The sequence below is a fragment of the Balaenoptera ricei genome, chromosome 5 (genome assembly GCF_028023285.1).
Source record: "Balaenoptera ricei isolate mBalRic1 chromosome 5, mBalRic1.hap2, whole genome shotgun sequence".
In the NCBI taxonomy this organism is placed as follows: Eukaryota; Metazoa; Chordata; class Mammalia; order Artiodactyla; family Balaenopteridae; genus Balaenoptera; species Balaenoptera ricei.
The window spans coordinates 40,813,120-40,836,811 of NC_082643.1; the positions used below are offsets into that span (position 1 = coordinate 40,813,120).

General features: G+C 35.8%; 1 protein-coding gene across 13 annotated transcripts in view; it reads right to left on the reverse strand.

Annotated features, from left to right (window-relative positions):
* The window catches only part of PTPN13 (protein tyrosine phosphatase non-receptor type 13), a 241,528-nt gene that overhangs the window by 139,804 nt on the left and 78,032 nt on the right, over positions 1-23,692 (reverse strand). For all 13 annotated transcript variants that reach the window (XM_059922684.1, XM_059922677.1, XM_059922675.1 and 10 more), the window contains exons 3-6: positions 17,583-17,761; positions 9,567-9,632; positions 7,265-7,450; positions 3,478-3,565 (exon numbers count right to left, since the gene is read on the reverse strand). In XM_059922684.1, the coding sequence (XP_059778667.1) occupies positions 3,478-3,565; positions 7,265-7,450; positions 9,567-9,632; positions 17,583-17,761 (519 nt within the window). The remainder of the gene's footprint in view (positions 1-3,477; positions 3,566-7,264; positions 7,451-9,566; positions 9,633-17,582; positions 17,762-23,692) is intronic.

Consider the following 23,692-nt stretch of genomic DNA (forward strand, 5'->3'; position numbering starts at 1 on the left):
CTTGAGTTTAGATATTGGGGAGATTGTACTCTCCAATAAGGAGATAGGATTATTAGAAAATTAAAATCTATGTACAGTCTATTTAAAGATTTCTCTGTTAATTTTCTTAAGTTACTACAGTCACTTCTTCACTTAAGTCACTTAGGTCACTTCTGACTTAAGTTACTGCAGTCACTTCACAGTCTATTAGTCATAAGAATTCTAGAGCACTATTAGACAGTAATACTAAGTCTTAATATTACAAAAACAAAGTCATAAATAAAAGGCATTAATACTTTGGTTTAAAACTTCTGATACATTTGTTGTTATAATAAAATAGCCTAATAACATGAGCCAAGATGGTGAACTACAGTTTATTTTTTACTCTGCATACAACTTAATGCTTAAAATAGGCTATCTAAAAAATTAAATCATAGTCTCATATATTTCTTTTCAGAACCATTAACATTTTATTACAAATGTATTACTATATCTAATATTTTTATAAAACTTTTTCTCATACTCATTCAATCAACAAATATTCATTTAACACAGAAACTAACATGCTTAATAGTAGATTTTCCCCATCTCTAGCATCTATGTGTCCAGAAAGCTTAATTTTGTATATGGCTTTCACAAATATATGTACATATGTAAATGACAAGTAAATAACCTGCTATTTAAAGTACACTATAGATAAAACATATAACCAACAAGGAATTACTGTATAGCACAGGGAACTCTGCTCAATACTCTGTAATAACCTAAATGGGAAAAGAATTTGTAAAAGAATAGATACATGTGTATGAATTGATATAACTGAATCACTTTGCTGTACACCTGAAACTAACACAACATTGTTAATCAACTATACTCCAATACAAAATGAAAATAAAAAAATGAAATAAAATAAAATAACTTACCAGTGAAAAAAAAGTATGTTATAGAGTTGGCATAGATTCAGTTCAATCTCTATTGCTACCTCTAAAATATTACATAACAATTGATGTCTGAAACAATAAGACTCTGAATCATTGAAAGTAATATAATCTAAACTATGTTAACACTTGTGAGTCTTTAAAATTTGATAAACTAAATATGGCGGGGTGATCTTTTTCTGCAGATTCTGTAGATTCATGATGAAGGGGGATAGAATGGGGGGTCTCATATATCTGGGAACATTTTTTATTCTTAGAAAAAACTATCTCTAAAAATTAACAATAATATAACATATTTACTAAAACAACAAGTAACAACCAAGCATACAAACTTCAATTTCATATCCTGGCCACTTAATGACAGCAGGAGATGACAGAAGGGAACTACGAAAAAAGAGAAAGAACAGGAAAGAGAAATAAGGAAGCAAGGAGGAGGGGAGAAAGGGAGATAAGAGGAGAATAAGAAGGGAGGAAGAAATAGAAAGATGATAAATAAGGGAAACAAACCATTTCTTTTAAATCTAATGTTTACTTATTAAAGTATTCACTGTGGACCTCCCTGGTGGCACAGTGGTTAAGAATCTGCCTGCCAATGCAGGGGACATGGGTTCGATCCCTGGTCCAGGAAGATCCTACATGCCATGGAGCAACTAAGCCCATGTGCCACAACTACTGAGCCTGTGCTCTAGAGCCTGCGTGCCGCAACTACTGAGCCCATGCGCCGCAACTACTGAAGTCCTCATACTCTAGGGCTCGCGTGCTGCAACTACTGAGCCTGCGTGCTGCAACTACTGAAGCCCGTGCGCCTAGAGCCCGTGCTCCACAACAAGAGAAGCCACCGCAATGAGAAGCCCGAGCACCGCAACAAAGAGTAGCTCCCACTCTCCGCAACTACAGAAAGCCTGCGCACAGCAACAAAGACCCAACGCAGCCAAAAAAAAAAAAAAAACTCGTTCTAAAACAGGGAATTGATTCAAAATTTGATAGATTAACAAAGTGTTGCTATTCTTAGCACCAAGGTTCACATGATATCTTACCTCAAATCCTAGTATTGTTTTAAAATAAAAGAAAACAGATTTTTACCTATGAGAGGAAGGTGTCTATATATATAAGGACGTAAGTATAGTAAGAAAACACAAGGAAGGGTTAAAAATACCTTTTTTTAAATTGCCATCAAAGCATTGTAAAAACTAAGTTAAACAAAGTCTGCCTTCTTTTCTGACCCACGCATAAACTAATAATATATGTATTAGAAACAGAACTTTATGTAACCCGAAGTAAATTGACTATATTGATGATATGAAAGCTAAGACACCTTTTCAGAAAAACAATCCTTATTCTCAACAAGTAAAATGAAAGTACCAAAACAGACACGGAACTAACTGCATTATTACAGAATCGCTCCATTAGAAATGATTTTATTGCTTTTCTTTGACTTCTTAAGATAAGCAGTATACTTGCTTAGGGCACATCCTTCCCTCTCAGACATGAGAGTTCTGAATTCTGCAAAACATTTAGTCTGGATAATCAAATGTCTATATTTAGTTTTCACAATGAGAGTTTCTCATAGGTTTTAAATAAGATAGCTGATTATCTATTAGCTCTGATTATCTAATTAAGCAGTTAAACATCTTAACATTTTAATCTGACTATATCAATTAGAATGTTTTATTAGAATATATTTAAGCAATATTTACATTTACTTTAACCCCAGCTTCAAGACTTAAGACAATAAAATATTTCACCCACAAAATATTTTTGTCAACGTTTAAATTATAATTATCAATATTGCTTGATGAAAAGAGAACAAAGATAATCAACAAAAACAAAAGTTCATTTTATAAATAAGCCAAGCTTGAAACTTATCACTGAAAAATAAACTTTCACATAAAAATTTAGTTTTTCTACTTCCATTTCTTGTGTTTTGAATTTCTATTCATTTCCTTAAAAAATCAATTTAATAACTATGTAGAACCTATAATTATCTAATGCTATTGGCAAATAGCAAAACCACTCTTCATCAGTCTTTACTTAGTCAGCATCATATAACCTAAGTTAGTATTTGGTAACTCTAAGTCATGAAATTCGTTGGTCATAAAATCAATTTAGTGGGCTGCGATTAGCATTAAAAAAAGAAACAGAATAGAAAATAACAGTGTGCAACAAGAATAATGTTGCTTTCTGAAACTTTTGTTTTAGTAGCATTTATGTTCATAAATATGTGAGTTTTGTCGTACTTTAAAATGTATTTCTAATACAAAATACCATGATAAAGTAAATAAATGATATTATTGCTACAATAACAATACTGGGAAAGAAATTATTTACCATGGTGTCCTGATTGTATTAACATTTTCTGCATAACTATCATGGATTTATATATTAATACACATATATTAATACACCTAGCATTCCTATCTGTACTGTGCCTCCACTTTGCACACTTATGTTATGATTATGGTCACAATTACCAGATTTCCAAGCTAGGTTAAGTATGATTTTGTAAAGGAAACAATAACTAAGGTTAAAGCCTAAAAATTTCCTATTAATATACTCTTACCTGTTGGTAATCCTTTTCCTCTCAATCGGTCTCGGATAGTCTGGCTTCGATCAGGCTTTTGCTCACTGTTACGGGAAAGCTGATCCGTCTGTACATAGGTAATCAAAAGTCAAGTTTGACAATAGAATCTCCCTTTTATTTTCATGGTAATTGTCTACAGAATGACAGCAGTTAGATAATTTTTGGAGAGTATAACATTTAAGTAAAAACACTCCACGTCTGCTATTGTTAATATATATTCCTTGGATAAGATTTATGTAGCTTAGTTCTGGCCAATTCATCTTCAGGAAATAAAAGCCAAGAAACATCTATCAAAGACTAATCTGCTTGGGAGGGAGGGAGACGCAAGAGGGAAGAGATATGGGAACATATGTATATGTATAACTGATTCACTTTGTTATAAAGAAGAAACTAACACACCATTGTAAAGCAATTATACTCCAATAAAGATGTTTAAAAAAAAAAAAAAAAGACTAATCTGCTAACTAGGGAACAAAATTAGCCAAATTAAAGTAGTTAAAATGAGTTCCATTTCAAAACAACACACTTGAAGTGTTCTTTTTTTTTCCAAACTGATAACTACTTTCACCTCTCAAGTGTGATGATAATTTTAAAACCATACTAATTCTGGTATGATAAAGCTCTCTCCTAATTCTAACTATGCACTGAGGGTGCTGATTTAAATTATTTTCAAAAATAATTTTCTAGATTTTGCCTGCCAGAAATTACATTTGAGAAATATTTTAAACTAAATGGACATATTGAGGGATGACAATTAAATTTAAATCAATGCTCTTTTGAGACCCTTTAGAACAAAATGTTTAAGCAGTCTTAAACTTTAATAACTTCAACCGAGGGCACTTGTTTAAAATAAAGCACATCAAATTCCATATTACAAGGGGTGAAATGTTAGAATACTGAGTTTATTCATCTGATCAATTAGAGTAGAAACTTCAAGAAATAAATGTAAGGAGAGAGAATGGTGAAGAGAAATTACTTAACTCTGGCACCAAGAACATGCACACTTATCTGTTTACACACACACACACATACATTTTAATATTCCTCCATGAGTGAAACTTATTTAAGTATGAATTAAAAATCCATTTAAGGTAGTATTCGAGGTATTATGCTTCCTACCTATAAGAAGACTTAAATGGAACTATTTCTGAAATGATGTTATCATTTAAATTATATAAATAATACTGGTCCACATTGCACTATATTGGCAGTAAATGAAGAGATAAAATCCTGTATCATCTTTGTGAATTCCTGCATTGACACTACTATTAATAATAGTTGTCATTTACTGAGCAATTACTATAAAGCAGGCACTACCTTAAGTGCTTTACATACTTTATGTTACTCAATTATCCAAAAACCTCATGTGGTATATATTATTATTATCTTCATATTACAATAAAGGGAGAAATAGAAGGAAAAGTTCTAAGGACCTTGAAGCAGCTAATCAACATTGAAATAATTATTTTCAAAACTGTTCAGTAATATGGGTGGATGGCATGTACCATTATTCCTATTTTACAGGTAAGTAAAATTGAGGTCAAGCATGCTATATAAATCAGTGGAAAAACCAGGACAACTAAGCTGGACTACTGACTTTTACTCTATGCTAATTAATTTTAAGTAAGTAAGAATTATGGTCACTTGTAGTGAATTTCACACTGAGTGAAAGACTAACTCATTCTATCAGCAACTGGAGGCAACAACAGCTTCCAAGGAGCATAATGGCTGACAGCTAATGGCTTTGGGGTCAGAGAGATCCAGATTCCAATTGTGTCTCTGTCATTTACCATGTGTGTGGCCATGGGCAAGTTATTTAATCTATTTGAGCCCCAGTTTCATTATCTCTAAAATGAGGATGAAATTATCTCTTGTAACCTGGGGTTGTGATGAATAGATGTGAAAAAGCACATAAGTCATTCAGCACAGTAACTGGCACAAAGTAAACACTTAAAAAATGGTAGCTGTGAGAGTTACTTCTGCCCAGTGATGTCCAGGAGACTGGCCAAGAGCAATGGATGAGGGGAGCGTTATTATTTCTACTTAGAAAGGCAGGCTCTCTACATGCTGATTCCAACTGACCTTTCTATTCTTCTCTCCCACTAAACAACCCCACAGCACACCCCATAGCAGACTTATTACTGTTCCTCAAACATCCTGCTCTTTCCCATCTCACAGCATTTGTCCAAGTTTACTTCCCTCTGCCTGGATTACCCTTTCTATCTAGTCTATAGGATCTAGCTCAAAGTGCTATCTTTCAACGCAGTCATTACTTGTATCCTTTCCCCTCAAAATCTCATAGCTTTTAAATCCCTGGCTGATTAATAGGAAACATAAGTCCCATAAAGTGAAGGAGTTAGTACAGATCAACGTTCCTCAGAGCGAGTTTTTACAGAACATCAGTATTATGAGAAGATCTGTGAAAAAAGGCCAATATAAGTTTGGGAAATGTTTCACCTATGTGCCTATCCCTCTTGAGGGTTAGTAATACAACTTAGTGTATTAAAGGCTCTGGGAAGTTCTACAGTGAAAATATACTTAATTTTCCTAAAATAGTTTTTCCTCAACTTTATTTGACCATAGAGAAATTTTTTAAACAAAAATATATTTCAAAATATCTGGGAAACTTTGGTCTGAATAGAGGACCAAATTTTTAGTAGCTTTATCTTTGTTCCAAAAAAAAAAATCACATACAGGAATATAAACAAATAAATCAGCTCTAGTTAAGGAGGGGAAATAAGCAGCCAAGAACTCTCGTCACTTAGCCTCTACTACCTCCCTTCCTCTGACTACAGAATCGCAAAGGCTCCTTGGGGTACAGTTTACAAACCATTTGCCTAGAAGACTTCATGAGCCTGTTTCTTATCAACTGGTAAAGCATGTGGAATTTGGATATACCCCTGCCAGCCATATGACATCCTGGTTAAGATGGCAGAACTAAACCCTTAGGGATGAGGAATTAAGAGGAAGCCAGCAAGAACCCTGTGTGACAGTGGTAAATCTATCCAAAGCCTACATAAAGGAGGAGGACTCAGGCACCATAACCTAAAGGGTAAGAGCAGATAAAGTTTAGACCTACATCAAATATCAAAAACCAAGGTGGGGGTCCAAACTAGAGCAAATAGGATAGAATATAGCTTAAGAAATGCAGCAATGGGACTATTAGATATAGAGATTGTTAGTCTTGGGATTCTTCATATCTAAGACAAGAGAGAAAATAAAGGAGTCCCAGTTTTGGGGCAATCTAGTAGGGATACAAGCATGCATCCCCCTTACATACCAGGTGCCAATGTCCAAAGAAGGTAGGGAGGGTTTGAGAATACCTAAGAGGTCCAGACTAATAAGTGGGCAAGAAAGAGGTATAAAGCAACAGAAAGTGCATTTAAATAATTCTAAAACCCATTTTGCATGTCCATACGACTTTCACAGTAGATAGAATCACTTACTGAAAGCTCCATAGGAAAAGATATAAGAAAAGAGGCAAGAAGACTTCTCAGCTCTAATATGCTGTGATTCTATAATACCTGCTAGAATAAAGTTCTAAAAAAAGACTAACTCCCATAAAATCTAGGAGACTAAATTATTGCAATGGGCTTCTAGATTTTTCAGTACTGTTTCAAATAAACAATTAACATTAGAACCTGAAATTCAATCTCCTGTTCCTAGTCTTCACTGAGAAAATGCTATCCATGTTTAAAGAAAATTTTGTGAAATGCTACTAAATTTTAAAGTACGACTATAGGAACCAATTGGAACTGTGGCTTACCCCAGAAAGATTTCCCAGAACCAGTTTTACCAACTGCTTCACGTAGGAAAATGAGGGTGCACAATTGCTATTCCTAATATGGGCACTGCAAGCGTCCAGAACAGTCCGAACAGAAACCCGAGCATAAATAACATCCTCACACATTCCAAGCAGTATACTGTTGAGATGATCTCCAAGCTTGATAGGCTGCATATAAAGAAAGAAAAAGTCATGTTGGCAAGTGTGAGTAAATCTAACTAACACGAGACAAACCATTCCAAGAGTCACAGGAACCACACCAAACACACCTGGAGGAAATAAATTTCTTATCTAGTAGCATGTATATTTGACTACATTTTACATTTTTATAATCCAAAAATTTTATTAGCAGAAGTTGGTTAACAGACATCTCCTAAGACAGGAGGTATTATAGAAAAACTCTGGGGTGTTTTGGTATGATTAAGAAATGGAATGTTTTGGTTATCCAAGTATTTTGGTAAGCAGTTTATATATATACACTACTTGGGGGGAATAAACAATTTCCTAACATTTCAAAAAAGGAATATATTTGATATATATTTAATGTAATTTGACACTCATGATAACTTAGAAGAGATTTCAAATATTGCAATGACTCAAGGTCATTTAAATATAAGTTCTCATTATGCTGGTGAAACAGAAGCCAAAATGTGAGTTTTTTTTTTAATTAGTTGACATAATTTATAGAATATTTTATCTAAATGTCCAATAATCATACCAAGAAATGCAAATTAAAACCACAGAAAAAAGTCACTATATATACACTCAGTAGAATGGTTAAAATAAAAGACTGATAATACGAAGTAGTGGTGAGGAGAAAAGCATTGCTTATGGATGTTTGAACTGGTATATCCACTTTGGTTTAAACATATGCTTTACCTGTGACCCTTCCCTTCCACTTCTCATCCATCTGGGTATTATATTTCATCTTTTAGAGCTCAGCTTAGCAGCACTGTCCTTTAATAAACCTATCCTAACCCTCCAAGTCTAGTTAGAGGCTCCAACGCTTGGTTTTCCATAGCACCCTCCATTTTCCCTAACATAGCATTTGTCACATTGCGTTGTAATTGGTTATTTTGGTTGTCTGTACCTGTGATAGGACTCCACAGACGTCGGACATTATATTCCTAGTGTCTGGTACAGTGTCTGACATAAGATAGGTGCTTAATAAATGCTTTTGAATTAATATTAAATATTTCCAAAACAGTTACGATATCTGACAGTAAAATAGAAGTAAATGTTTATACTTCCCTTCCAATTTACGCATTATAGATATATTGACTTTATTTTCAGTTACCAGAAAAGAGAAAGTGTTAAATTATAGGCTGCGATCACATTTTACATGTAAGTTAGGTTCTATAAAATGACCCTATTATTTCCAGTAATAATTTAACTTTCTCATTTATATTTATAGAATTGAAACTGAGGAAAGTAAATATACAGTATTTTTCATGATGTAAAATGAAACCAAACCAAGTTGAAGACCATCATTCGTTTTTCATGGATCTTAAGATGTCTGAATTTTAGAATAAAAGCCTAAAATACTTACTGCTTCTTAATTTGATAAAAAAAAAAAAAACCAAAACACACCTAGTTACTTTTGTTTGGAGTTCTAAATGCCTAAAATGACACAATTCTGTATGCTACATCTTTGATGAAATACAGTTATTTAAAAATTTTTGATTATATTTATTACTATGTTTATTATTGTGTCTTCAGGAAATCAGTTATTTTAGAAAATAAAGACTAGAAGCAGACCAATGATCATCAGAGCCTAAGACCCCACAAAGTGTTACTTTAATATCTGTGTCTGCTGCTGCAGGAGTAGTGAAGTATGATTTTGAAGTGACAAGAGAAAAAGTAATGAAGTATAAACTCTGAGACATAGTTAGAGCTACTATTATTCCTACAGTTTTTGCATCAAAAAAGGTTATCACTTTCTGTTCAAGAATGAATCATCAAAGAAATTTACAATCCCCCTTTATCAGTCATTAAATTAAAAGAAATAAAGTGGACTCCCATTTCTCTCGCTATAATTTTGAAGAGGCTACTATATTTCACAGAGTGAACTGTTGAAACAGGTAGTGACTGCTATAATTCTAAGAACAGTCTAAGAAAAATAATTTCTTTAGTACTTTATTATTTCATTCTGAGGGTGTGACATTATTAATGTGAACAACCAGTATACAAACACTGGTGTGCCTGACAACACACTGTAGAACACATAAATACACAGAACTTCTTAAAAAGTGTAAAGTTGTACAAATGTGACAACTTGACTTACTTGGCTCTGAGGTACTTCATGATCAGCCCCCCAATACAATGTCATTCCAAGAGAATAAATATGGATCTAGGAATAGAATTTAAAAAAAAATCATTTTATGTAAAAACTTAATTTAGCAAGTACTATATATTCATGACTTTGCTCCAAAGAAAGTGTAACACATGATTTGAGAAAATCATCATTTCATATTTTGCATTAAAGTATGTGAGAGTTTAAAATAGAAAATAGGACTGGAAATGATGAGAACAGACTTTTTTTTTCCCCCAACTTTCTAGACTGTCTGCTATGAGTAGTCATTTTTATTAGTTCTTACTTAAAGTTTCTTTATGAAAGCTCAAGCAAATATGAATAGTCTTACTTTCCCCTTCTTTTACAAAAGTCCAGAAATTTAAAAAATTACTCGACACCTTGCAGTTTTAATTTAACAAGACAGGCATTTCCATATCAATGTTTAGAGATCTCATTCTTTTTACTGCTGCATAGAACTCCATTTTGTGGCTATAGCATTGTTTACTTAACTGATCTGTTATTAATGGGCAATTAGAATTTTCCTAAACTTTTGCTATTATAAAAAATGTTTTAGCAAACAGCCTTGTGATGTCATTTTGTACATGCAGGTATTCCTCTTGAATTGACTCCCTTAGATTATGAATAAAAGAGTAAATCATCTATAGTTTTGATACATTTTGTCAGATTTCCCCCACAGACGTTTTATTATTTTGCATTTCTACCAGCAACATATGATTTTTTCACAAGCCTTATGCATAGAATGTGTTATGAAGATTTGGATTTTTACCAAACTGAAAAGAGAAGAAAAATCTCATTGCAGTTCTGATTAGCATTTTTCTTACTAAGAATGGTTGGGGTAGTAGTAGATAGAGAAAAAAGTTGGGTCAGAAAAGATTCCTTTTTCATTGTTTGTTTGCTTCTTAAAGACTGAAAAAAGGACAACATATTTTTATGCTGGTAGGAATGATCCAACAGGGAAAACTGGAACTGCAGGAGAGAGACGAGACTGTTGGGAGAACACTGCTGAGTAAGCGGGAGGAAGCGGAAGCTAATGCACAAAGGAAGGAGTTGGCTTGACACCTCTGTCACAGTTCTTCAGAAGTAGGGAAGCAAAGAATATGAAAATTTATGTAGGTAGTCCAGTTGTGGGATCTTGGGAGAAGTCTCCTGATCGCTTCTACTTTTTTCCCCTGTGAAACAGGGAGCAAGATTATCAGCCTGAAGTGAGGACAGTTAATCCTTATAAGTAATCATTTTCCAGTTCTCCTGTTAAGCAATTTCAGAGCTAGACTTTTAGCCCATCTCTACCAGTACTGAATAATCTTACCACGAGCATTTTTTGCACCAATCTTACTCCAGGGCCATCTTATTTTCTTGTCTTTATTTTTTCTTTTCATTTTGCCCTTATTTTCTCACCTGTATTTTTTAATTATACAAACTGTCTCGAATCCTCTTTAGATATAGGTGAGGTAAATACAAATAAAACTGGGTATCCTTACAATCTCACAGCATTTTAATCTATTCCTAGTATTGCCTCCTAAATTACTCCTAAATTACAGATTAGTTGTTCCTCTTTTCAAATATTTTCATGGTTCCCAATTTGCAAAAATCCAAATTCTTTATGATGATATGCAAGGCTCACTCTGACCTGCCTCTACCTCCATTTTCCAGGCAGGTTTTTTTTTCAATTTTTTAATAAGTTTATTTATTTATTTTTGGCTGTGTTGGGTCTTCGTTGCTGCGTGCGGGCTTTCTCTAGTTGCGGCGAGGGGGGGCTACTCTTCATTACGGTGCGCAGGCTTCTCATTGTCGTGGCTTCTCTTGTTGCGGAGCACCGGCTCTAGGCGCGCAGGCCTCAGCAGTCGTGGCACGCGGGCTCTAGAGCACAGGCTCAGTAGTTGTGGTGAACGGGCTTAGTTGCTCCGCGGCATGTGGGGTCTTCCCGGACCAGGGCTCGAACCCGTGTTACCTGCATTGGCAGGCGGATTCTTAACCACTGCGCCACCAGGGAAGCCCCCAGACAGGTTTTTAAGTTTTCCTTCAATTATCACTCCTTCCTCTATCACACTTGACACTTCAGAACTACTATATAATTCTCTGTTGGCAAAATAAATCTTTCTCTTTCCCAGCGTTTCTTGAGCAGTTCTTCCTACCGAAAATTTTTTTCATCTGTCAATAAAAGTTCCACCCATTATTGATAGTCCAGAGATGATGTTATCTATTATGTATGCTATATAAATCTTCTCAAACAGGATAAAGCATTCTCTCTTATATGATCGTTATTATTTCATTTGTATCTCTAATGAAACAGTTAACTAATACTACCTGTAACATAGTTAAGATGTGTCCTTGTTTGTCTTCCTTGAGAAAGCCTTTTTAACACATCTTCATATCCCTCTTAGCAGTTAACACAGAACTTGTACATAATAGATATTCAATACATGCCTACTGAATTCAATTAAATGTGCATAAAGTTCAAGGCAGCATGATGTAGGCTATTTGTATCATATTTCTGTTTAGAATTCAAGGAATCTCACATGGGAACACCTTTTCAAAGAGTCTCATATGTGAAAAACATTTTTCATACCTTTAGCAAAAATGACTAATTGCATACTCAAATATATTTCTCTTAATATATTAATCTGGATTTGTGATCCTTTGAGATACTGGTAGTATTTTAAAATTCTTTACTACATTTACTTGTCAGGAGGCTAATTGAGTTATTTTATTTTAATAATTTTTATACAAGACTATATAAAATTATTAACATTATTTTAAAAACTAGATTATAAAATTATACATCTGTTGATCACTTATGTATATAGTATAATGATTAATTTTATGTGTCAACTTGACTTGACCATGGGATGCCTAGATATTTGGTCAAACATTATTCTGGGGCTTCCCTGGTGGCGCAGTGGTTGAGAATCTGCCTGCCAATGAAGGGGACACGGGTTCGAGCCCTGATCTGGGAAGATCCCACATGCCGCGGAGCAACTGGGCACGTGAGCCACAACTACTGAGTCTGCACGTCTGGAGCCTGTGCTCCGCAACAAGAGAGGCCACAATAGTGAGAGGCCTGCGCACCGCAATGAAGAGTGGCCCCCGCTTGCCGCAACTAGAGAAAGCCCTCGCACAGAAACGAAGACCCAACATAGCCAAAAATAAATAAATAAATTAAAAAAAAACATTATTCTGGGTGCTTCTGTGAGAGTGTTTTTGGAAGCAAGTAAACTGAGCAAGGCAGACTGCTCTCCCCAGTATAGGTGGTCCTCATCCAATTATTTGAAGGCCTGAATAGAACAAAATAGTTTACCCACCAGCAGGTAAGAAAGAACTCTTTCCTTCTGACTGCCTTCAAACTAGGACATCAACTTTTTGTTACCTTTGGATTTGATCCGAAATACCAGCTCTTCCTGGGTCCTGAGCCTGTTGGCCTTCAGAGTGGAACTACACCCTCAGTTCACCTGGTTCTCAGACCGGAACTACACCATTGGCTCTCCTGGGTCTCCAGCTTGCTGGCTTACCTTGCAGATCTTGGGACTTGTCTGCCTCCATAATTACATGAGCTAATAAGTCTCTCTTTATATACACACACGCGCGTGCACGCACACAAACACACATATCCTATTGATCCGGTTTCTCTGGAGACCCCTGCTTAATACATATAGATATGAAATATCTATATATAGAAAAAACATGCAGAAATGATAGTTGCTATTTTATTAGAATAGTGCTTTATGGGTTCAAAATTTTTAATATTTTAAGAATCATTTAAAATTTTGTTAAATAAATAACTCCAGGTACATCAGATCTTTGTTAAAGTAATGTATAATAATATCTGATATCTAATATTAGAGAAATATTAATATTTGAGAAAAAGTTTGTACAGTATACAAAGAAAAATGTTTTACTTTTACATTTATTCCAAAAATAATCTGTAAAGTAAATATGGATAATACTTCCATATACATTATTCATAAGCTAAGAGTTTCTATTGTTGATGCAACCTGAAAAGATACAGGCAGAAAGAAGATCAGTGATACTAAGGTGTAACTAAATTAACACAGTAACGCTGCAATACCACTGAGAGCACTTAGTTCACCTGGTAGATAAACAGCAACGAATGGGTTATAGTTTAGTTACAGTCATTATATGGAAAGGAGAAGGTCATACAAGGAGTGATTATTCAAAAACAGGCAAGTATTTGGCCTTCACATGTTTCTTTGGTTTTTACATAAGCAGAAAAAAAGGAGAATATGATGGCCCACATAATACAACTAACGAATATCTTCTATTAAAGATTAGTAAGCCCAGGGATTAAAAGAAGTCAGGCATTAGAAGTTTTTTTTTAAAAAAAGGTTTTGATCTGCCTCTCACTTCTACTGCATATTTATTTAGCTTCCAAGGGAATTTTTTGCTTTTTGATCTTTGCCAAGGCCCTATTTGTATCAAAGATCTCAGTACCTATCTGTTCCTGATGGATAGCACAGAGAAAATCTATTCCCTTCCCTTAGTGTAATAGCAAGCCAGGATGGTTTCTTGTAGAAGTGGCTGCTTTTGATAATGATGATTCATACACAGGGTTAAACGATAAAGGAACTCGTTCTAGAAGATAGCATTTATAGAAGAGCTAATTAACTATCCATTTAGTCGTTCAACATTTTTTCTGAAAGTCACTAAGCTCGGGATGGTGGTAAAATATAAATATCTCATTCTGGATCAATAATACTACCATATACTAATACATAAGAATATCAACAGCAAGCATGTACATAACGTTTACTGTGTGTCAAGCTTAGTTTATACTTCAGCTTATTCAGTACTACAGAGAGAGAAAGTAACTTTTGTCCAAGGTCACACAGGTAGTTAAGTGCTAGGGGCAGGATTCAAATTCTGGCTCCAGAGCCATATTCTTAACCTCTAAACCAGGGCTTATACTCCTCTGTACTACTGACATTTGGGATCTTTGCTGTGGACAGCAGTCTGTGGATATTTATCCTGTGTAGGATAACAGTAGTACCCCTGGTCTCTACTCACTAGATGCCAGTAGAACTACCTTCCTCCTCCTCCCCCTGACCCCCACCGGTTATGACAACTAAAAATGTCTCAAGACATTGCCAACTGTCCGCTGGAAGATAAAGCGGCCTCTGATTCAAAACCACGGCTTTAATCTGTTGTACCTTTCCTAGAATCAGAACTCTAAGTAAAGAAAGCTATATGAATATACATGTATGCATCTATTAAACAAAGTAGAAGTGGTAAATTTGTGCTAAGGAAATTCAAAAGGACAAGATTACTTACGATTATAGAAGAAATGTAAAGCAGGGGGAGTTTAAGCTGAGGTTTGAATGTAGGTTATGTGTCCCCTCTCTGTGCTCTCTTAATATTTTGTACAGATCCACTATTATTGTATATATTTCCATTACTATTATTATTACTATCATTAATTTCTTTTTGTCTATCTGTCCATTACACTGCTGGCCCTTTGAGGTTAAGGACTATTTCTTTTCTTTTCTTTTTTTTTTTAAATATATTTATTTATTTTTGGCTGCATTCGGTCTTCAGTGCTGCATGCGGGCGGCGAGGAGGGGCTACTGTTCGTGGCGGTGCGCGGGCTTCTCACTGCGGTGGCTTCTCTTGCTGCGGAACATGGGCTCTAGAGCGCAGGCTCAGTAGTTGTGGTGCACGGGCTTAGTTGCTCCGCGGCATGTGGGATCTTCCCGGACCAGGGTTCGAACCTGTGTCCCCTGCATTGGCAGGCAGATTCTTAACCACTGCGCCACCAGGGAAGTCCTAGGACTATTTCTTATTCATCTTTGTAACCCTATGGCCTAATATAGTGTAGAATATATAAGTTCTCAATAGATGCTGATTGAAGAAAGGTTGGTACATAGGATGTGGACATGTAGAAATGCAGAAGAGCATTGTTATACAAAAGAGTGAAGCCACAAAGCATAGGACCTGTTTAATAATCACTGACTACAACTTGTGCCTCTGAAAGAGAGGAGTTGAAATATGGTTGGAATCAGACTCTGGAGAGGTTTTCTATGTTTTGTTAAGGAATCTGTACTTAACTGAGTAAGTGGGCCCATGCAGTTCAAACTGGCGTTGTTCAAGGGTCAACCATATGTCAAAAATTTAAATGCACATACTTTTTGATTTCACAATTTTACTATTAGGAAATTATTAGGTTAATTTTTGAACTTACATGCATTGATTATGGGAAATGATATCCAGAGCAAATTCTGAATTCTCCAAAGTTCCCTATCTAAATTATCACAGCTTGCTATACACAATATATATATTTGTTCCAAAATTTCTTTTCATAGCCTTGATAATGAAATTAGATCTTCTGATGTTAATGGCATTACCATCCTCAGACTGGATATTCCTATCATAAACATTTCCATCTTCATTGTTTCATCAAATCAACTGTCAAAACTCTGTCAGGTTTGCTTCCACTATAACCCCATTATCCTCACCCTCTATAGTTCCAAGGCATTGCACGATTTTTAGATCTTTCCCCCAGATTATTAAAGTGTCCCAGTTAGATTCTTACATAATCTTTCATCTCACCTAGTTATCCACTTTCATCAAACTTACCCTCTGAAATAACAAATTATATCATATCACTCTCCTAAAAATATGCCCCAGAAGAAAGTCTCAAGTTCTGGCATTCAAAGTGTTCTTCATTCTGACCTATAGTCTCCCTTTAACCACAGCCTTCCAGGTAGCTAATGCTCAAGCCCAGCCAGTCTGACCAAACATTCCCCTATCACAGTGGACAATTTCCTACCCCTTAGCATTACACATCACAGCAACCCTGAGGGGAATCCCCATTTCTACCTATTTTCAATTTTCTAAATTCTACTCACTCTTCGTAGCTCAACACAAATGCTACCTTCTCTGCGGTATCATTCTAAATTAGAAATTGTTTCTCTTTGAAACTTCCAAACTACTTTATCCCTCTATATAGCATTCATTTCAATTTGCCTTATATTATAGATATACATATATGTATATATATATATATAATCATTAACAAATTTTTAAAATATTTTCCACACATGAGAAAGTGCTGACATAAAATACAAAGACTGAAAAATAAATCTTAAAATTCTTTAAGCATCTTAGAAAAACTCACAAAAAAAGGCTATAAATATATTAGATCTATTTAATTAATAAACAAACATTAACCAGATAGTTGCTACTGTAAAACCATCAAGTTGACAAATAATAAGAGAGAGAGAAAGAAAAAAAGAGAAGGAAGGAGGGAAGTAGGAAAGAAGTGAGGGAGGGAGGGGAAGGAAGGAAGGAAGGAAGGAAGGAAGGAAGGAAGGAGGGAGGGAGGGAGGAAAGAAGGAAGGAAGGAAGGAAGGAAGGTCCAGTTATTTTTGTATCTTCCTCCCAAGCACAGTGTTTTATACACAGCAGGCATTTAATAAGTATTTTAAAACATGAATTAATAATGGCTCACATTTTTTTCATATTTTTTCTTAGATCCATACATTTTTATAAAACTACTTTGAATTTTTAAATATGAACTTCTTGGAATACATGATCATTTTATTTATTTTATTTTTTAATTGAAGTATAGTTACTGTACAATATTACATAAGTTACAGGTGTACAATACAGTGATTCACAATTTTCAAAGGTTAGGCTCCATTTATAGTTATTATAAAATATTTGGCTATATTCCTCATGTTGTACAATATATCCTTGTAGCCTATTTTATACCTAATAGTTTGCACCTCTTACTCCCCTCTCCCTTTCCCTCTCCCCACTGGTAACTACCAATTTGTTCTCTATATCTGTGAGTTTGATTTTTTTTTTGTTATATTCACTAGTTTGTTGTATTTTTTAGATTCCACACATAAGTGATAACATGATCATTTTAAATTCAATGGATGTTTTTCAGAGGGTTGAAGGTAGCCCAGTGTCTACTTTTCCTACCCCCACCAAAACAAAAAACAAAATAAAGCAAAAAAGACGTAATGTTACCTTTTCAACATCGGAGAGGGAAGTTAGTGATTGATTCTGAAGAACCTCTGGTGCAGTGAATGCTCGAAGATCCTGACTGGAAATATTTTCATCTGTAAATGACACGCTACCAGATGGCAGCAATAGCAGAGACCATGGAGAAATGATGAAGCCAAGAGCAGCAGGATCAGCTATGCTTACTGGTTTGTAACCATACAGAATGAAAAGAAAAAAGAAAGATAAATGCTTAAAATTAAGTGATTATAGATCACGTAAATGAATACCCCAGCATATTCATATATATGTGCAGTTACATACACCAAATCAACATGCTACAAAATGAGAGTGGGTTTCATACACCTAATACTGCTAGCATTATTAACAACAATGCCTTGATTTAGCTTAGTCTTTCAAACTTAGACTAGATGGCAGATCTTAGAAACTAGAAATAGAGAACTTTCATTGTCAGTCATAAGACTATACTTGGTTCAAATACTTATCACAGTGATACAGAGATATGAATAAGAATCAACAGTTCTTACATTTTGTTGGGTGGAGGGTGGTTCGTGGATTCCTTTGAGGATTTGGTAAAAACTATGGTTGAGAGACCATTTCAAGAAAACTGCGCGTAAATACCTTTGTAAACAAAAGGTGTTCGGGGACTTCCCTGGTGGTGCAGTGGTTAAGAATCCGCCTGCCAATGCAGGGGACATGGGTTCGAGCCCTGGTCTGGGAAGATCCCACATGCCATGGAGCAACTAAGCCCATGGGCCACAACTACTGAGTCTGTGCTCTAGGGCCTGCAAGCCACAGCTACTGAGCCCATGTGCCCAGAGCCCGTGCTCTGCAACAGGAGAAGCCACTGCAATGAGAAGCCCATGCACCGCAACGAAGAGTAGCCCCCACTCGCCGCAACTAGAGAAAGCCCGCGTGCAGCAACGAAGACCCAAGGCAGCCATAAATGAATGAATAAGTAAATTTTATATATATATATATATATAGGTGTTCATGGATCTACTCAGAACTCGTTTATGGACCCCAGGTTAAGATTCTCTGATTTAGACTACAGTGTTCTGAAACTGATAGAAAATAATTCCTTTGATAATTCATCAGATTTAGAATTAGTAGTTTCCAACTACAATGAAAGCCTCCTTTTTGCATCAAGATGTATATAGTCTTGTATGCATTTATTCATTATTTCAGTAGAATTTCAGGCAGCTCTGTGCTACCAAATGTGATCAATGTGGCCTCTAATTTTGCTATGTTTTGATGTTTGTCTTTATGGGTGCCTAAGAGCTCAGTTTAAGAGTATTAAAAAAAAAGTCCTTAGATTTCAAGTAAAGCTATACATTAGGTTCAACAAAACAGACTTACTAGAAGGAATATTATTTGACCTCCCATTTCAATAGGAAATTAAAATAGGTTTTAAGGTAAATGTTAAATAAAACTGAGTTACAGACGCAAGAAATCTCTATAGGAAGGTCACAGAAGGCCGTTGCCCGCCAATGCCATGATTATTCAATCTGAATGTGTTACACTGCTCTCTAAGTCAAATCATAAGAAACTGACAGAAGTCTATGGAATAGTTTATCAAACATACAGTATCTATGCTTTCCTAAAAACAACTTTCATTAGAATTGAATCATCCATCCTTTCTGACTTTTTAACCTCTACCTATGGTCAAGATTCTGATCATCAGAACTTGACTTACGCTGATAAAAAAGTAAACTATTAAAATTCATTTCTCCTTTGAAGATTAAAAAGCCAACTGTACATCCTCCTGCATTCTTATGAATTTGAAACATGTCTTTAACAACTGTGTCAAGGAAGAAAAATGTGTTTGAATGCATCTTTAATCAGTCAGCATATCTTATGTGGCCCTGAGGCCGAGTTACAGACCAGTGGTCCTCACATTCCCACTCAACCACACATCAGGTTGCTAACAACATGATTCAGAATTCTCATGGCAAAATATGTTTCAATGAATCATCATAGCTGTTAAACTTAGGTATTCTGTTGCCTTTCACAGCCACTTTACACACTGTCTTTTACTTGAGATTTTTCTTGTTTCTGAGGTAGGACTGTATTGCTATAAACTTCCCTCTAGGTTTGGGTCATCGTGTTTTCATTGTCATTTGTTTCTAGGTATTTTTTGATTTCTTCAGTGATCTCTTGGTTACTGAGTAGTGTATTGTTTAGCCTCCATGTGTTTGTATTTTTTAGTTTTTTTCCTGTAATTGATATCTAGTCTCATAGCGCTATGGTCAGAAAAGATACATGGTACGATTTTAATTTTTTAAAATTTACCAAGGCTTGATTTGTGACCCAAGATATGATCTATCCTGGAGAATGTTTCATGAGCACTTGAGAAAAAAGTGTATTCTGTTGTTTTTGGATGGAATGTCCTATAAATATCCATTAAGTCCATCTTGTTTAATGTGTCATTTAAAGCTTGTGTTTCCTTATTTATTTTCATTTTGGATGATTTGTCCATTGGTGAAAGTGGAGTGTTAAAGTCCCCTACTATGACTGTGTTACTGTCGATTTCCCCTTTTATGGCTGTTAGCATTTGCCTTATGTTTTGAGGTGCTCCTGTGTTGAGTGCATAAATATTTACAATTGTTGTATCTTCTTCTTGGATTGATCCCTTGATCATTATGTAGTGTCCTTCTTTGTCTCTTGTAATAGTCTTTCTTTTAAAGTCTATTTTGTCTGATATGAGAATTGCTACTCCAGCTTTCTTTTGATTTCCATTTGCATGGAATATCTTTTTCAATCCCCTCATTTTCATACGGTATGTGTCCCTAGGTCTGAAGTGTGTCTCTTGTAGACAGCATATACACGGGTCTTGTGTTTGTATCCATTCAGCCAGTTTATATCTTTTGGTTGGAGCATTTAATCCATTTACGTTTAAGGTAATTATCAATATGTATGCTCCTATTACCATTTTCTTAATTGTTTCAGGATTGTTTTTGTAGGTCTTTTCCTTCTCTTGTGTTTCCTGCCTAGAGAAGTTCCTTGAACATTTGTTGTAAAGCTAGCTTGGTGGTGCTGAATTCTCTTAGATTTTGCTTGTCTGTAAAGGTTTTAATTTCTCTGTCGAATCTGAATGAGATCCTTGCTGGGTAGAGTAATCTTGGTTGTAGGTTTTTCCCTTTCATCACTTTAAATATGTCCTGCCACTCCCTTCTGGCTTGCAGAGTTTCTGCAGAAAGATCAGCTGTTAACCTTATGGGGATTCCCTTGTATGCTATTGTTGCTTTTCCCTTGCTGCTTTTAATATTTTTTCTTTGTATTTAATTTTTGATAGTTTAATTAATATGTGTCTTGGCGTGTTTCTCCTTGGATTTATCCTGTATGGGACTCTCTGTGCTTCCTGGACTTGACTGACTATTTCCTTTCCCATATTAGGGAAGTTTTCAAGTATAATCTCTTTAAATATTTTCTCAGTCCCTTTCTTTTTCTCTTCTTCTTCTGGGACCCCAATAATTCGAACATTGGTGCATTTAATGTTGCCCCAGAGGTCTCTGAGACTGCCCTCAATTCTTTTCATTCTTCTTTCTTTATTCTGCTCTGCAGTACTTATTTCCACTATTTTATCTTCAAGCTCACTTATCCATTCTTCTGCCTCAGTTATTCTGTTACTGATTCCTTCTAGAGAATTTTTAATTTCATTTATTGTGTTGTTCATCATTGTTTGTTTGCTCTTTAGTTCTTCTAGGCCCTTGTTAGTCCTTTCTTGTATTTTCTCCATTCTATTTCCAAGATTTTGGATCATCTTTACTATCATTACTCTGAATTCTTTTTCAGGTAGACTGCCTATTTCCTGTTCATTAGTTTGGTCTGGTGGGTTTTTACCTTGCTCCTTCATCTGATGCATATTTCTCTGTCTTCTCATTTTGTTTAACTTACTGTGTTTGGGGTCTCCTTTTCACAGGCTGCAGGTTTGTAGTTCCTGTTGTTTTTGGTGTCTGCCCCCAGTGGGTGAGGTTGGTTCAGTGGGCTGTGTAGGCATCCTGGTGGAGGGGACTGGTGCCTGTGTTCTGGTGGATGAGGCTGGATCCTGTCTTTCTGGTGGGCAGGACCACATCCGGTGGTGTGTCTTCAGGTGTCTGTGACCTTATTATGATTTTAGGCAGCCTCTCTGCTAATGGGTGGGGTTGTGTTCCTGTCTTGCTAGTTGTTTGGCATGGGGTGTCCAGCACTGCAGCTTGTTGGTCGTTGAGTGGAGCTGGGTCTTAGTGTTGAGATGGAGATCTCTGGGAGAGCTCTCACCAACTGATATTACGTGGGGCCTGGAGGTCTCTGGTAGTCCAACGTCCTGAACTCGGCTCTCCTACCTCAGAGGCTCAGTCCTGACACCCAGCCGGAGCACCAAGATCCTGTCAGCCTCACAGCCAGGTATGTGGGGATTTTCTTGCCTTTTGGGAAGTCTGGGGTCTTCTGCCAGCGTTCAGTAGATGTTCTGTAGGAGTTGTTCCACATGCAGATATATTTTTGATGTATTTGTGGGGAGGAAGGTGATCTCCACATCTTACTCCTCTGCCATCTTGAAGATCCGCCCCCACACAGTCTTTTAAAAGCTTCTTCTTGGGTATCTCATGCACAAATACCACAGAATCCAGCCAGAGAAGAACTCAAACAAGGCAGAAGAATATTTTCTTTGCCAAAGAATGCTATTCAAAATATTGAGATTTCACATGTCACGGACATAATAAAGTAGTCTATAATCAATTCTTTTCAAATTAGCAACTAAAGGGAACAAACACTAGGAGACCAATTCAGAAGGCAATGCACTAATATCTGTTATGAGATGATGATGACCTGGAACCACAGTGGTAGTGAGAACCTGTTGGAATGCAAATGTATCCTAGAGGTAGTGACAACAGAATTTCCTGACAGACTGGATGTGGAGTGAGAGAAAGAGGGGACTCAGGATGACTCCAAGAGTTTGGTCTCAGGAATAGGAAGGATGGAGTGTCATTAACTGAGAGTAAGAAGACTGTAAGAATAGCATAGGTTGCTGAGGTAGGGGCTGGGAGATAGTGGTAGGAATTAGAACTTTACTTTGGGACCTATTAAGTTTAAGATATCTGTTAGATATTCAAATGGAGGTGTCAAATATGCAGTTGCATCTCAAGTTTGGGAGAATGGTCTGAAGTGGGGAGTCACTGGTCTAACAGATGGTACTGACAGCCTTGTAACTGGATGAGATGACCAAAAAGTGAGTTAAGATAGAAAAGAAATCAAGGACATTGGACAGTGCTGTGGGGTACTCCAGCTTTAAGACCAACTGCTCCTTCTCAGTCTTTTCTTCCAGCTTGCTGAACCTAAGAGAGGAGGGTGGGATTCTAACTCTCATGCCTAATTCCTGTCATCCTTATTTGGGGACAGAATTATGGTTTCTAGTATATCTATTACTATTTGAATTTATAAATTATTAGGGATCACAGCTAACACAGAAGCATGAATGCCATCCAGAAGTCTAAATGCTATGTCTTGTCCTGCCATTCTTGGTAATGGTATCCACTCAGACCTGAAAAGAGCTTGCTGCACTCCTCCTCCTCATCCCAGGCAACAGACTGACCCTACCCTCTCCTTGACAGGGTAGCATAGAACAGAAACTGTTGAAGGTGAAAGTAATCTATAAGTGCTTATCACTTTGAAATTAAGAGGTCTACTCAATTATCAGCACAATGAAGATCAGCAAAACTAATACTCTGACAAGAACTGTATCTTTCAACTTTTGCTTTATATAATAGGTTTTTGTTTCTTTGTCTTTACTGAACATCTAAAGTATACCCTTATTTTAAGTACTATATATTTAAACATAATATTCTCAAAATTACAAGTCATTTGCTCATAGAGTCCATAGTTTTATTGGGGAGATAAAATGTATTCATAAATAAATACAAGATAAAAAGTATAAGGTATTTAAAAGACAAAACAAAAGGAAATTTAGACGAAACTACTTCAGTTACAAAGAAGAGAGAATTAATTTTTTAAAATATGTGGTCCTTTAACATGAGTAAGATTTGACCATGGTTAAGAGGGAGATTCCAAAGAGAAGAAACAGCCAAAGCAAAGGCATATGGTCAGGAAATTATTAAGTTTGTACAAGGAACAAACTC